Consider the following 13,003-nt stretch of genomic DNA (forward strand, 5'->3'; position numbering starts at 1 on the left):
ACCGTTTAATGTAACAGCACTTATTAACTCAAGTTGATACGTTTATACATCAAATTTGAGATCATTTTCTTATACTAGATTGCTAAAATAACACAGTATTTTAAATTATACCCATAAAGTCAGTATTGGTGCAGCTGCTGATGGAGTATATGTGTCATGGTCCTGGGCCGGTGGCCCAGTATTCTATGTTCCGGTGATTTAGTTCTGTTTTATTATGGTTTCACTGTTTCTGTTCCCTTGTGCTCTGTTGTGCTGGTGTCGGTTATCCTTCGGTGTCTGTATTCCCAGGTGTTCAGCCAGTGTGTACTCTGTTAGGTTCTTTCCTGTTTTATTTTGGTAGGTCTTTTGTCTGTGCGCTTTTGGTTTAATTGTGCTTCCTGTGTTTCCCTCCCAGCTGTTTCCCATTTGCCCATTACCTGCTGTGTTTATATTGTCGGTGTTTTCACTTTGTCCTCGTCGCGTCGTCGTCGTTCGCTCCCCTGCTGTGTTCCTCTGTGGTTCAGTTTTGTCCTGGTTTTGAGTTCTGGTTTTGTTCCTGGTTTTGTCCTGCACTTTGCCAATTAAAGACTGTCTTTTCCATTTACCTCGTCTGCCTTGGGGTCCCCTTCTTTCCTGCCACACAGCTGATCCGTGACAGTACGACGCGACCACGAATGGACCCCGCAGACTCCGACCCCTACAGTGGCACTCGCCTGGCGCTGGGGGGACCTGCTTTTTGGAACGGTCCCCGGCGACGCCACTCACCTCCTCCTCCTAAGCCACGAGTTATCCGCACTGGCGGAATTTTTTTGTCTCCTGCCGCTCGCTCACCTGTCACTCCGCTCACTGGTCCCTCCCCTCCTCAGCGGGCGCCGCAGCCATGGCGGAAGGGGAATCCCTGGCAGCAGCTGCATGATTCGTCCCCGGAGCCGTGCGGTATGACGCCGCGGTTTTCCATGCCGCAGCCACGGAGGACGAGATCCCGGAGGAAGCAAAGAGACTTTTCGCCGGAGCCGCCGCCCGGAATGACTCCGGAGGAGTCATTTTTCCGATTCCTGGGACACAGGGGTCCCTGGCCTCCCAGCACTTCTGCTTCACCGCTGCCTGCTGCTGAGGGAGGAAGGCCAAGCTCCCGACAGCATCGTAGAGAATCGCCGCGGGAGCAGAGCGGGATAACGCCGCGGAGACGGTCACCACAGCCTCCAGATTCCACACAGCCGTCGCCGCTTCATACTCAGTCACCAGGTTCCGTGAGTAACTCTGTTGCCATGCCTGTTAACGTAAAGACTGAGTTCCTTGACATTGGGCTGAACAAAGGAGCCGCTAAAGGACATGTGTTTTTTGAGCAGGCTGTAAAACCCAGCCCCAAATTCCCTGTTTCACTGACAGCCAAGGATAAAGACGTTTCGTGTTTGTCTACAAAGAATGGTTTCCCTGCTGAGGGCTCCCGGTCGGATGTGTGTAACTTTGTTTATAAGCTGTGTGATCTGTGGCTTGAACTTCATTGTGAAAGGCAAAAGGAAGCTATAGTGCAGAGGCTATGTAATCTGTTGTCAGTACATCCCTGGCTTTTGGACTCTCTTCCTGCCCTAGTTAGGGCCTTTGTCATAGAGGTCTGTCATTCTGACACCCCTGAACTGGCTCCTAAGAAATTAGCCACAGAAAGAACTGGGGGTTCAAAGACTGATGGCTTCGTTCCTGTTTCGCGGGTGGCGGCAGCCACGGACGGGCTGTCCTCTGCACCCGTACCTGTTTCGCGGGGGGAGGCAGCCACGGACGGGCTGTCCTCTGCACCCGTTCCTGTTCCGCGGGTGGGGGCAGCCACGGACGGGCTGTCCTCTGCACCCGTACCTGTTTCGCGGGGGGAGGCAGCCACGGACGGGCTGTCCTCTGCACCCGTACCTGTTTCGCGGGGGGAGGCAGCCACGGACGGGCTGTCCTCTGCACCCGTTCCTGTTCCGCGGGTGGGGGCAGCCACGGACGGGCTGTCCTCTGCACCCGTTCCTGTTCCGCGGGTGGGGGCAGCCACGGACGGGCTGACCTCTGCACCCGTTCCTGTTCCGCGGGTGGGGGCAGCCACGGACGGGCTGACCTCTGCACCCGTTCCTGTTCCGCGGGTGGGGGCAGCCACGGACGGGCTGACCTCTGCACCCGTTCCTGTTCCGCGGGTGGGGGCAGCCACGGACGGGCTGACCTCTGCACCCGTTCCTGTTCCGCGGGTGGGGGCAGCCACGGCCGGGCTGACCTCTGCACCCGTTCCTGTTCCGCGGGTGGGGGCAGCCACGGACGGGCTGACCTCTGCACCCGTTCCTGTTCCGCGGGTGGGGGCAGCCACGGACGGGCTGACCTCTGCACCCGTTCCTGTTCCGCGGGTGGGGGCAGCCAGGTCCAAGCCTTCACAGCAGTTTTCAGTGTCGTCCACAGTGCCTCTTCAGCCTGTCTCTCAGTCAGCTGTAGCTCCGGCCACCTCCCAGTCTCAGTCAGCTGTAGCTCCGGCCACCTCCCAGTCTCAGTCAGCTGTAGCTCCGGCCACCTCCCAGTCTCAGTCAGCTGTAGCTCCGGCCACCTCCCAGTCTCAGTCAGCTGTAGCTCCGGCCACCTCCCAGTCTCAGTCAGCTGTAGCTCCGGCCACCTCCCAGTCTCAGTCAGCTGTAGCTCCGGCCACCTCCCAGTCTCAGTCAGCTGTAGCTCCGGCCACCTCCCAGTCTCAGTCAGCTGTAGCTCCGGCCACCTCCCAGTCTCAGTCAGCTGTAGCTCCGGCCCGGCCACCTCCCAGTCTCAGTCAGCTGTAGCTCCGGCCACCTCCCAGTCTCAGTCAGCTGTAGCTCCGGCCACCTCCCAGTCTCAGTCAGCTGTAGCTCCGGCCACCTCACAGTCTCAGTCAGCTGTAGCTCCGGCCACCGCTCAGTCTCAGTCAGCTGTAGCTCCGGCCACCGCTCAGTCTCAGTCAGCCTCTGTAGCTCTCCCCGCTTCAACTTCCCCAGTGCCAGCTCTCCCCGCATCAGCTCCCTCAGCCTCAGCTCTAGCTCCAGTCGCTCCCCCTCGCCCTCAGTCAGCTCTAGCTCCAGTCGCTCTTCCTCGGTCCCCAGTGTCAGCTGTTTCAGTGCCCTCTCAGTCAGTTCCCTCAGCCCCTGTCTTAGTTCCTTCGGTTTTGGTCCCAGTTCCCTCAGCTCCTGCTCCTTCTGTAGCTCCAGTAGTGTCAGCTCCCTCTCAGGCCCCAGTGTCAGCTAGCTCCCGGCCTGCTTCCACGCAGCCAGTCGTCTCCCGGCCTGCTTCCACGCAGCCAGTCGTCTCCCGGCCTGCTTCCACGCAGCCAGTCGTCTCCCGGCCTGCTTCCACGCAGCCAGTCGTCTCCCGGCCTGCTTCCACGCAGCCAGTCGTCTCCCGGCCTGCTTCCACGCAGCCAGTCGTCTCCCGGCCTGCTTCCACGCAGCCAGTCGTCTCCCGGCCTGCTTCCACGCAGCCAGTCGTCTCCCGGCCTGCTTCCACGCAGTCCCCTGCACCTCGGCTATTCCCCGAGCAGCCCCTGCTCAATAAAGCAGCAGTGTGCCCTGTTCCGCGGTCCCAGCCTACGCATCCGGTGCCTCACTATGTAGGCCCCGTTCAGCCCATGGGCTCAGCTCACTCCGAGCCGATGGGGGTCTCCGCTCAGTCCGAGCGCTCCGCGCCAGAGGGTCCCGCTCAGTCCGAGCGCTCCGCGCCAGAGGGTCCCGCTCAGTCCGAGCCGATGGGGGTCTCCGCTCAGTCCGAGCGCTCCGAGCCAGGGGGTCCCGCTCAGTCCGAGCCGGTGGGGGTCTCTGCTCAGTCCGAGCGCTCCACGTCACCCGAGGGTTCCCCACCAGAGCCCGGGGTCGCCCTTCTCCGCCGCCGCATGCCCCGCGGTCGGCCTCCAGTGACCCCTCCTCGTCGCCGCCGCCGCTGGGAGCGCGGTCGGCCTCCAGTGACCCCTCCTCGTCGCCGCCGCATGCCGCGCGGTCGGCCTCCAGTGTCTTCTCCTCGTCTCCGCCGCCGCCGCTGGAAGCACGGTCAGCCTCCGGTGCCTGCTCCTCGTCGCCGCCGCCGCTGGGAGCGCGGTCGGCCTCCAGTGACTCGCCCTCGTCGTCGCCGCCGCCGCTGGGAGCGCGGTCGGCCTCCAGTGATTCCTTCTCGTCCTCGTCGCCGCCGCCGCTGGGAGCGCGGTCAGCCTCCCTCGTTTGGACTCTGCTTTGTGGCCCTTGGCCTGTGTGGCCCCTGAACTGTTTTTTTTTTTTTGTTTTGGGATTTCCCAGTGGGTCCTCCTGGACACTATGTACTGTTTTCCTGGGCTCTGTGTTTTTGTTTTTCTGACCCCTATTTTGAGCGTTGGCGCTCTTCGGCCCTGTGCCATTGCCTTTTGTTTTGGTCCTGTTTTTTGTTTAGTTCCTGGACTGGTTTGTTTTGTTTTGTCTCCTGGGTTTTGTTTGGTTCGGTCCCTCCGTCCGGTTCCCCCTCCTCCCGCCCTGGTCCGGTTTTGGTTTTTCTTTGTTCTTGTTGTGGGCCGTCGGGAGCCGGCCCTTAAGGGGGGGGTACTGTCATGGTCCTGGGCCGGTGGCCCAGTATTCTATGTTCCGGTGATTTAGTTCTGTTTTATTATGGTTTCACTGTTTCTGTTCCCTTGTGCTCTGTTGTGCTGGTGTCGGTTATCCTTCGGTGTCTGTATTCCCAGGTGTTCAGCCAGTGTGTACTCTGTTAGGTTCTTTCCTGTTTTATTTTGGTAGGTCTTTTGTCTGTGCGCTTTTGGTTTAATTGTGCTTCCTGTGTTTCCCTCCCAGCTGTTTCCCATTTGCCCATTACCTGCTGTGTTTATATTGTCGGTGTTTTCACTTTGTCCTCGTCGCGTCGTCGTTCGCTCCCCTGCTGTGTTCCTCTGTGGTTCAGTTTTGTTCTGGTTTTGTTCCTGGTTTTGTCCTGCACTTTGCCAATTAAAGACTGTCTTTTCCATTTACCTCGTCTGCCTTGGGGTCCCCTTCTTTCCTGCCACACAGCTGATCCGTGACAATATGTGACTGGTGCATTACCGCTTCCGAAGTAAAAATGTGTGGCTGTCAGAGTCCACGCTGTTTATCTCTCTCTTGTCTGATCATTACAGCTTTTTCAGCTGTCACACAGGACATGATAGGTTTTACAGTTTTGCAGTGATAGCAACATCATTACAGTGGACATATAAAGCTATAGATGCTTCTTCAACAGGAAATCCATGGGGAAATAATTTCATAGTAATGTGCTCAGTGTTTGACAGGTCCTCTGGGACATGCAGCTCAGGAACATCACATTAAAAAAAAATGCTATCAAATGTTCAATGTATTGCATGAGCTATATTTAATATATTTACATTGAATAAAATGACTTATCGACATGAACAGTATTGCTGATATTTCAGGCCACGCTGAGAATTATCACCAGTCTTCTTGCTGGTTTATTTTTTGTAGTCATTTTTAGCTGATGGCTAAAAGCTGCTTCAGCTGTTTTGCATCACTGGAACATTTACGTTCCAGTTTCATCTCAGTGTTTTCTTCATTCGTGTAACAAACACGCCGTGATGAGCGCACTGTATTAGCTGCTGTAGAAATAGGAAAATTAAGGATCTACAGAGCCAGATTTTTTATTTTTTTTAGAAGATTATGGGGTGAAGAGGAGAGGATACATTAGAGTTGTATTCATCAGGTTGACAGAAACATGATACCAAATTAATGCTAATGTTGCTCCATCTCAGGCTGATATGAAGTTGTTTGCTAAAACATTAACATAACATGTCAGGGCTTCATGCCAAAAATTTGTTTCATGCATAATAATATGCACCAATGAAGTAATGTTCATTAGTAGCCAATATGAGTTTGCAGTGACAGTTTTGTTGTTGTTGTTGTTTTTATTTTTTTTGTGATGCCTTCAGTTCTCATGTGTACAGCACCAGCAGGTCTACAACAAATGGACTTTTACAGCTGCTCAGAGCAGACGTGGACACCTTCTGCTTGTTTTTATGTCTTTTTGCATCGTGTCTCTCTTATTGACTCTTGCTGTACACAATTATTGAAAGTGTTTCCTTTGTTTCAGCGTATTATATATTCATGTGCAAATGCCTCTCTCTCAGCCTGAGCACGTTAATGTGAATCTGCATTATTTATCCCTGAGCTGAATGAAGAGTTCTGGCTTTCTCAATTCATCGGAATATTACTTGTCCCAAAGTGTCAACACAAGCTTGGTTGTCGACATAATTACATCACATTATTAAATAGCCTAGCGTCATGCCTCATTCAATTTTTGAGTTTCTGCTTGTCTTTCTCTCATTGCATTAAACCTCAAACCCGAGTGGCAGTATTGAGGATTATTTTATATCCAAGGATTCGGCTTTTTCTCTTTCTTGTGCTTTATGTTGCGCTTGACCTCTTGACCCTGCACGGAGGGGATGTGCAGGCATGCGGGAACTCCCTAACAGAGGAAGTCCTGGTTTCTGTATTGGTGCCTCTGTCTCAAAAAAACAACTCCAGCAGTAGACGTTTTTCATTAAATGTTCTAAAATTTCCACAAGAGAAGTAACTGCTGCTTATCTTTAAATGTCCCCTTCCACAGCCTAAAGATTTACATTAATTTATATCACCCTGCAAACCAACAATTACTGGTGGAAGGTAAAATTAACCAAGCACGGTGGGTGGTGATTGTCGGCCACACCAGTAATCAAAGGTAAAAATCTTCACAGATTAAAGCGAGCACTTGCATAGTCCTCACCGTGTCGATGTGCTGTCAGCACAGCATGATGATAAATGTTTACGGCACTACATTAAGAGGAAATTACCTCTTTTTGCTAGAGGCCAGATCATTCATTCACAGGCATAGCATGCCCATCGTCAGCCCTGTCGTAAATTAGTTTGCACCTTTCAGTAGGGAGAAAGGTGGGGAGGATTAGGAAGATCAATCTTTCAGACGGGCAGTTAAAATCATTATTTGGCTTCCTGCAGGACACAGGTTGCGCTAAGGAGTGACAAATCGTACCACACTGTCATAAACATCCCTATTCATGGCAACCCTGGGGTATGGTCGCTTTGTGTTCCTCTGCATGGAGATGACCAAAATAACACAGGGGAAGGGAGGAGACTGAGTTAGTGAGGTTATTAAGGCTGCTGGACTTCCGCAATTATTCATAAGGAGCGACCATAACAAGCCCACAGTGGCTTTTCTAGCCAAAGTGTGTTTCAAAAAAAATCCAGCTACATCACCACAGAATATATTATTTTGGCTCCATCTCCTCTGTCGAGGTTTGAAACAGAGCTGCATGAGGTATACAAACAACACAAAATATCAGCTTTGTACATCAAATTTGTCCAAAATGTGTCACAAATGAGTCTCTTTTAAAGATGTAAACAGCTCCTTGTCACATTGTTTACATTCATGCTTTAACAGAAGGAGAGATTTGCATTTTTAACAAATATAGATCCAAACCGAGTTTCCACACTGATACAATTCAGACCCACGGCAATCGCTGCTTGGCCACATCATCTGTTTGCTAATCCAGTTAATCTTTCCATTGGCAACTGTTCTAGGAATGATGCTTTCCCTGTTATTTTAGGAGAATGATTAAGCATTGTGGAATTAACAATGGCTTAACCTCTTCACAAGATTTCTTTACATCCCGCCTGCAGAAGGCTTGGGAAAGTTTTCAACGGGGGAGCTCTGCTGCTCTTGCTTCCTGCAGAGAAGACAATGTGAACCAAGATGTTCGGACCAATTACCAGATATAATTCACTGCATAAATGATACTGTGAGAAAGGGGACTTTCGTCCTCTATTGTGAAATCTTGAATTCTTGTTAAGTATTTGTTAGGCTGGTGCGAATTATCTAGCGTTGTCCTTTCAGAACATAATACACCTCTTACTGTACATGCTCTGTGAGATATGAGGCAGAAGGTTCTTGTTAAAAGAAAAAAGCTTAATTATTGGTAATTAAGCTTTTTAATTACTAGTGAGGTCGATTTCCCTCTTTTGCAGCCCAGTAATGACTGAGTCCAGGAAATCAATTGATGTATTAAAAGGGCAATACTCAAATTACTTGAAGGACTTAAAATACAGCAGATATTTTGCATAGTTTGCACAAACCCATAAATTCAAGTTAATGTACGGTCCAAACCTCTATGGAAGAATATGCATATAAAACTTGATATGTTTGCTGTGTTATTTACTGTAGGTTACTGAACTTTGCTGAACATGCACAGTAGAAGAGAGTCTACTATCCTTCTTGCATGTATCTATATTGCTTGTGAATACGGAGCAGGATTATTATTACTGCAGTAAATTCAAATCCAAAACAAGTTATCTTAGCTCATTGTGCTTTTGGGTGAGTTAATACATATATACATGAGTTACCAATCTATCTATTGTTCAAGCGTAGAGCTGAAAGTCTTTAAATGTTCTGAGGCAAACTGAGATCCATCCAGTCTTCGATCAGATCAGGCTGTGATCAATAATCTGCAGGCATCTTGATGATGTAAAATGATTTCAGATTAGGCCAGTTTGTGTAGTCTGCTTTCTGCTTCAAGTAATCTATTGTTACTTACCTCAGGACTGTATATATACATATGCATGTTTGTAAATTTCTATTTACTTGTATCCACTCTGTCTGTTATAGGGAATATCATTTTTACTCTGAATATGACGTTTTAAAGAATATTTATTTTTCTAAAAGTGAACAGAAAGTAGTAAGTGATATTATGTTCATGTAATCGATGTTAGTTCACATAAATTTATTTTGCATTCATTATACAACTAAGAGTTTAAAATGATATCATTTTATACTGTACATATTCTTTGGCAAGCCCAAGCCATAATTTCTTCCTAAACCTAAGATTTTTTTAAAAATATTTTGGGATAGTAATTTTTGGAGACAGACACCCTCTCTATTTTTAAGATTAGGCTTAAAATTTTCCTTTTTGATCAAGCTTATAGTTAGGGCTGGATCAGGCAGCCCTGAACCATCCCTTATTTATGTTGCTATGAACCTAGGCTGCTGGTTCCCATGATGCAGTGTGAGTATTTCTTTTCATTTGCCTCTTTTAACTCTGTTTATACACCACTCCACATTTAATCATTATTCATTATTAGTCTCTGTCTCTCTTCCACAGCATGTCTTTTGTCCTGTCTCTCTCCTTAATTCGTTTTAGCTCTTTGTTGGACTTCACCAGCCCCTGAAACAAATATCTGGCTCTGTAGCTGCTAAATTGTTGACAATGGTTAGATCAGAGCAAAGCATTGGAAAACAGCTGTTTTCTGCATTTGTGAATGATGCTGATGATACAATACAGCTGTAGGATCTAAAACCAAATTAATGACCTAAAACTTGGTTTAAAGATGTGAGCAGATCCTCACTATGAGTGCCTTTTACTTGCAAGAAGTTATGTGATTGATGCATGCTGGTAAAATAGCTTTAAAACAATAAATAATGTTAACACAACCTCTCTTTTCACTTGAGTACATATTATAATTGCATAGCTTACAGGTCCTTTGGAATATAATGTTTATTTGTTCTGTTTTTTTTTTTGTATTTTTTTAAATAGATTATGAGATCATAAGCTGTCCATACTGTTTTAAAATAAAAAAGAAAACACCAGGTCACATCTATGTGTTTACATAATATTAATAATGAAATTATGAATGCAGACCATAAAGGAATTTGAGTATTTTCTCCCTTTAAACTAAAATCTGACCTGGACATGGAAACGAGAAGTTTTTGGTTTCAATGTGGAGAAAATTATGAAATGTGTTTGTAGTCCAACTTTACTAAACCCCAAGAGAGCCAAACCAGATTCTCCTTCCCTCAGGTATATGAAAACTTCCCTCTCTTCTTAGTTTTGTGCTGAAATAATCTCTGGTGAGAGCTCAGGGACTGGAGAGGGCTTAGGATAAGTCAGAATGACAATTAGTGAAATGACACATCTTGACACATCAGACCTCCAAACACCCACTAATGAATCATAAGAGCCTGTCCAGAAATAGGCCCTGCAGCCCCCGCAAAAGAACAGCCGAACGCCTGTGTCAACTCCGTTTTGCCTCCTAACCTGAAACAGCATCCTTAAGCCATTTGTGCTCATTTAAAGAAAACATTTCAACAAGTTCTAAAAAAAAAAAAAAAATCCTAAAAAACTTAAACAGGCATATAGCTTGTTTGTCCTGTAGGAACCTACCATGCCACAGAGAAACATAGTTAAAAGCTTTCAAAAATAATCCTAAACTGCAGCTGGAAAGGAAAAAATCTTTATGATGTGACGATGTTAATGTAAGGGCTTGCTGAGACACAAAAACAAATTGGTTAGGTTTTGGGAAACCTGAATTAAAAACACGTTTGTTAATGCCAGAGGATCTGTGTTTAAAAAGCTCAGGCTTAAAGAACATGCTGCGGTCTCCCATGTTACAAAATGTTCTGCTGAGCCATCCATCTATTGGAACCTTCCTCTAATAAGGAATTTGATGTTCTATAAAAATGTCACAATGCTTTCACTATGACTCTTTCCCCATTATTATCAGGAATGATGAGGGAAGGCCTATATCTGTGTGTTCATTACACTATTGGGCAGGTTAGGAAACAGATTTTTATGAATACTCAAAAGAAAGAAAAATGACAGTTTGACACAATGAAAATTTCCACGTCGACTATTCTTGACTGGGAGACAGAAATATGCCCAAACCCAATAGCAGGAATATCAATATACAAGCCAAATTTCATTTTACAGCATCTGAAGACAAGGACATATGATGCAGAATTCATAAAAATTTTAATAATGATCACCTGCCTGGTTTAAAGTCAACATGAAACATGTATTTTCTTAAAGTGTATGCCTCAGCTAATCACCACTTCATAGTACTGGGATCCCAGGTCAGTTTGCAGGATTTTCTGTGACTGATGTTCTGGATTTGCTCGATGCTTCAGTCAGAAAACAAAACATTTCTGTCTATAATGAATCTCACAGTATTCTTAACAATTACATTAAACCATACAGTATGCTCTACTGATATTTACAGAAAGCTTAACACGTGGACATGCATGTAAAGAAATCCTGCCCCTCAGCAGGGTATTTTAACATTATTGTCAGGGTGGTGTAATAAATCTAAGAAGTGGTAATATCATTAACAAGAATATAACAGTATCTGGTTACACACTGCAATTCATGTTATATTTTACCAGCATCATCTTTCAGTAATCACTTCATTAGTTTCAAAATGTATTAATAATTCAGATGTTTCTGTGGTGCATTTGTTATATACAGTGAAGCAGTTGTTGATGACTGCTGCTGGATGACTGTTGTCGGGGTTGCTGTTTGCCCCTCTGCTTTGTTCCACATTTATTATGTAAGAGGCTGCTGTAAAGGCCCAGCAACAGGTTTGTGTGAATGCATAAAATACAAGGAGGATCCCCTGTGCCACTGTCACACTGCAAGCATGCCACTGTATTAGAAGAAAACATGGAAGGATGCTTCAGGTCAGCGTAAGAGTCTCCAATACATTTTTCTCTATTCTGCACAGACCCACACCACTCTGTCTCTGGTTTACAAGTATTAGTCTGACTGTGGCGGTTAGGAGTCAGATGGTTATCATAGGAATATCAGTCAGAGGCAGAGTAGGAGCAGGTCTTCTTGCAACATGTGGGGAAAGAAATTGTAACCACAGAGAAGGCGAATTCTAATTTAATTCTAATAAAAGTTTGCATTTGTGAACTTCATTAAAATAAAAAAATAGTATCAAGATACGGTACCAGTCAAAAGTGAATATTTATTGAGTAAATATATATACTCCATTTTCCACAATATATCTGCTGGGAATACACAGGATTATGTATATATGAATAAAAACTCTGCCAAAGCCCAAATATATTAAGTCTTGTACTGTTACTGGAGCTACACTTTCCACAGTTTCTATACCAGCAGCAAACCTGATGTAATGTAAGAAATCAAGTTTAATGGAATATAGCACTAAGTAACAGTGGCTGTGTCGCTTTGTGTTTCATCAGTACCAAAAAAAGAAATATTTACAATCAACAACATCAACAACACCCAACTAAATGTTATAATGAAGGCATTTTCATGCACATTTACACCCCAGTATTATTCAGGAGGCTCAGTATTTCCATTTGGGCCATGAAAACACCGTTTCCCATCTGGTATAAGCTCCCTTCACAATTATGTGCTGGGACAGGCTCATATTGCCCAGGATATCCTAATGTTATTTTGTTGTCACACTAAGTTCTCAATCCATAATAATATCCAAAGTATTCCGCTCAATGATGTGTGCTGGGGTATTTGTGATTAGGATATGAATATGCATATAAACAGCTTAGCCCAAAAATGACCTCAAATGGAGCGTGAGCTGGTACCCAGCCTTTTCTCTGAGTGACTGTGTTCTTTCGTGCAAAGTCATTTTCACTGAAATTTTCCAATCAGCTTGACTTAATAGGCCCACCATGGATACTTGTGATTATAAACAGACTAATATTTTCATGGCGCATATTTCTTTACTGATTAATGACTTGGCTTTCATGCTGATATCAAAGTCAAATTTTATGGACGATTAATTTTCTGCTTCGATATTAAGCATTTGCTACATACAGTCAGAAGTCTAAACCTATACAGGCTAAAATCACAGCGTGCAATAATTTTTCAATTTGACAGCTGTCATCAAAAAATCAATTAAAGATGGTTTTAATCCTTTTTTCAGTCATTTATCTACTGTGATTTCAGAGTTCTTTCACCACATTGACCTCTATTTGAACTGATTATATAACATGGTGTTCATATGTGCCATTGTTGTGATCGACAGTTCAAAAAGAGGACCTACATGCAGACACAGTAGGTAGAACAAGAAGATATACATCAAATGAAAGTTACTATGAACATACAGAAAAGTCCAAAAGGAAAATAATCCAGGAAATCTATAAAAGTACGAAGAACACACTAAAGAAACACAGGGAATCACAGTGGCGCAAAACCTACGGAAAGCAGGGTAAGAACAAACATGGGAGGGTAATTAGT

The 13,003-nt window shown here is 45.8% G+C and overlaps 1 protein-coding gene across 1 annotated transcript in view; it reads left to right on the plus strand.

The window, feature by feature from the left end:
- The first annotated feature begins 607 nt into the window (after positions 1–607).
- Positions 608–13,003, plus strand: part of LOC115782321 (serine/arginine-rich splicing factor SR45-like) — a 61,351-nt gene continuing 48,955 nt past the window's right edge. The window contains exon 1 of the mRNA XM_030732433.1: positions 608–1,229. Coding sequence (XP_030588293.1) covers positions 654–1,229 — 576 coding nt within the window. The 5' untranslated portion in view covers positions 608–653. The remainder of the gene's footprint in view (positions 1,230–13,003) is intronic.

The sequence above is a fragment of the Archocentrus centrarchus genome, chromosome 6 (assembly GCF_007364275.1).
Source record: "Archocentrus centrarchus isolate MPI-CPG fArcCen1 chromosome 6, fArcCen1, whole genome shotgun sequence".
NCBI lineage: Eukaryota > Metazoa > Chordata > Actinopteri > Cichliformes > Cichlidae > Archocentrus > Archocentrus centrarchus.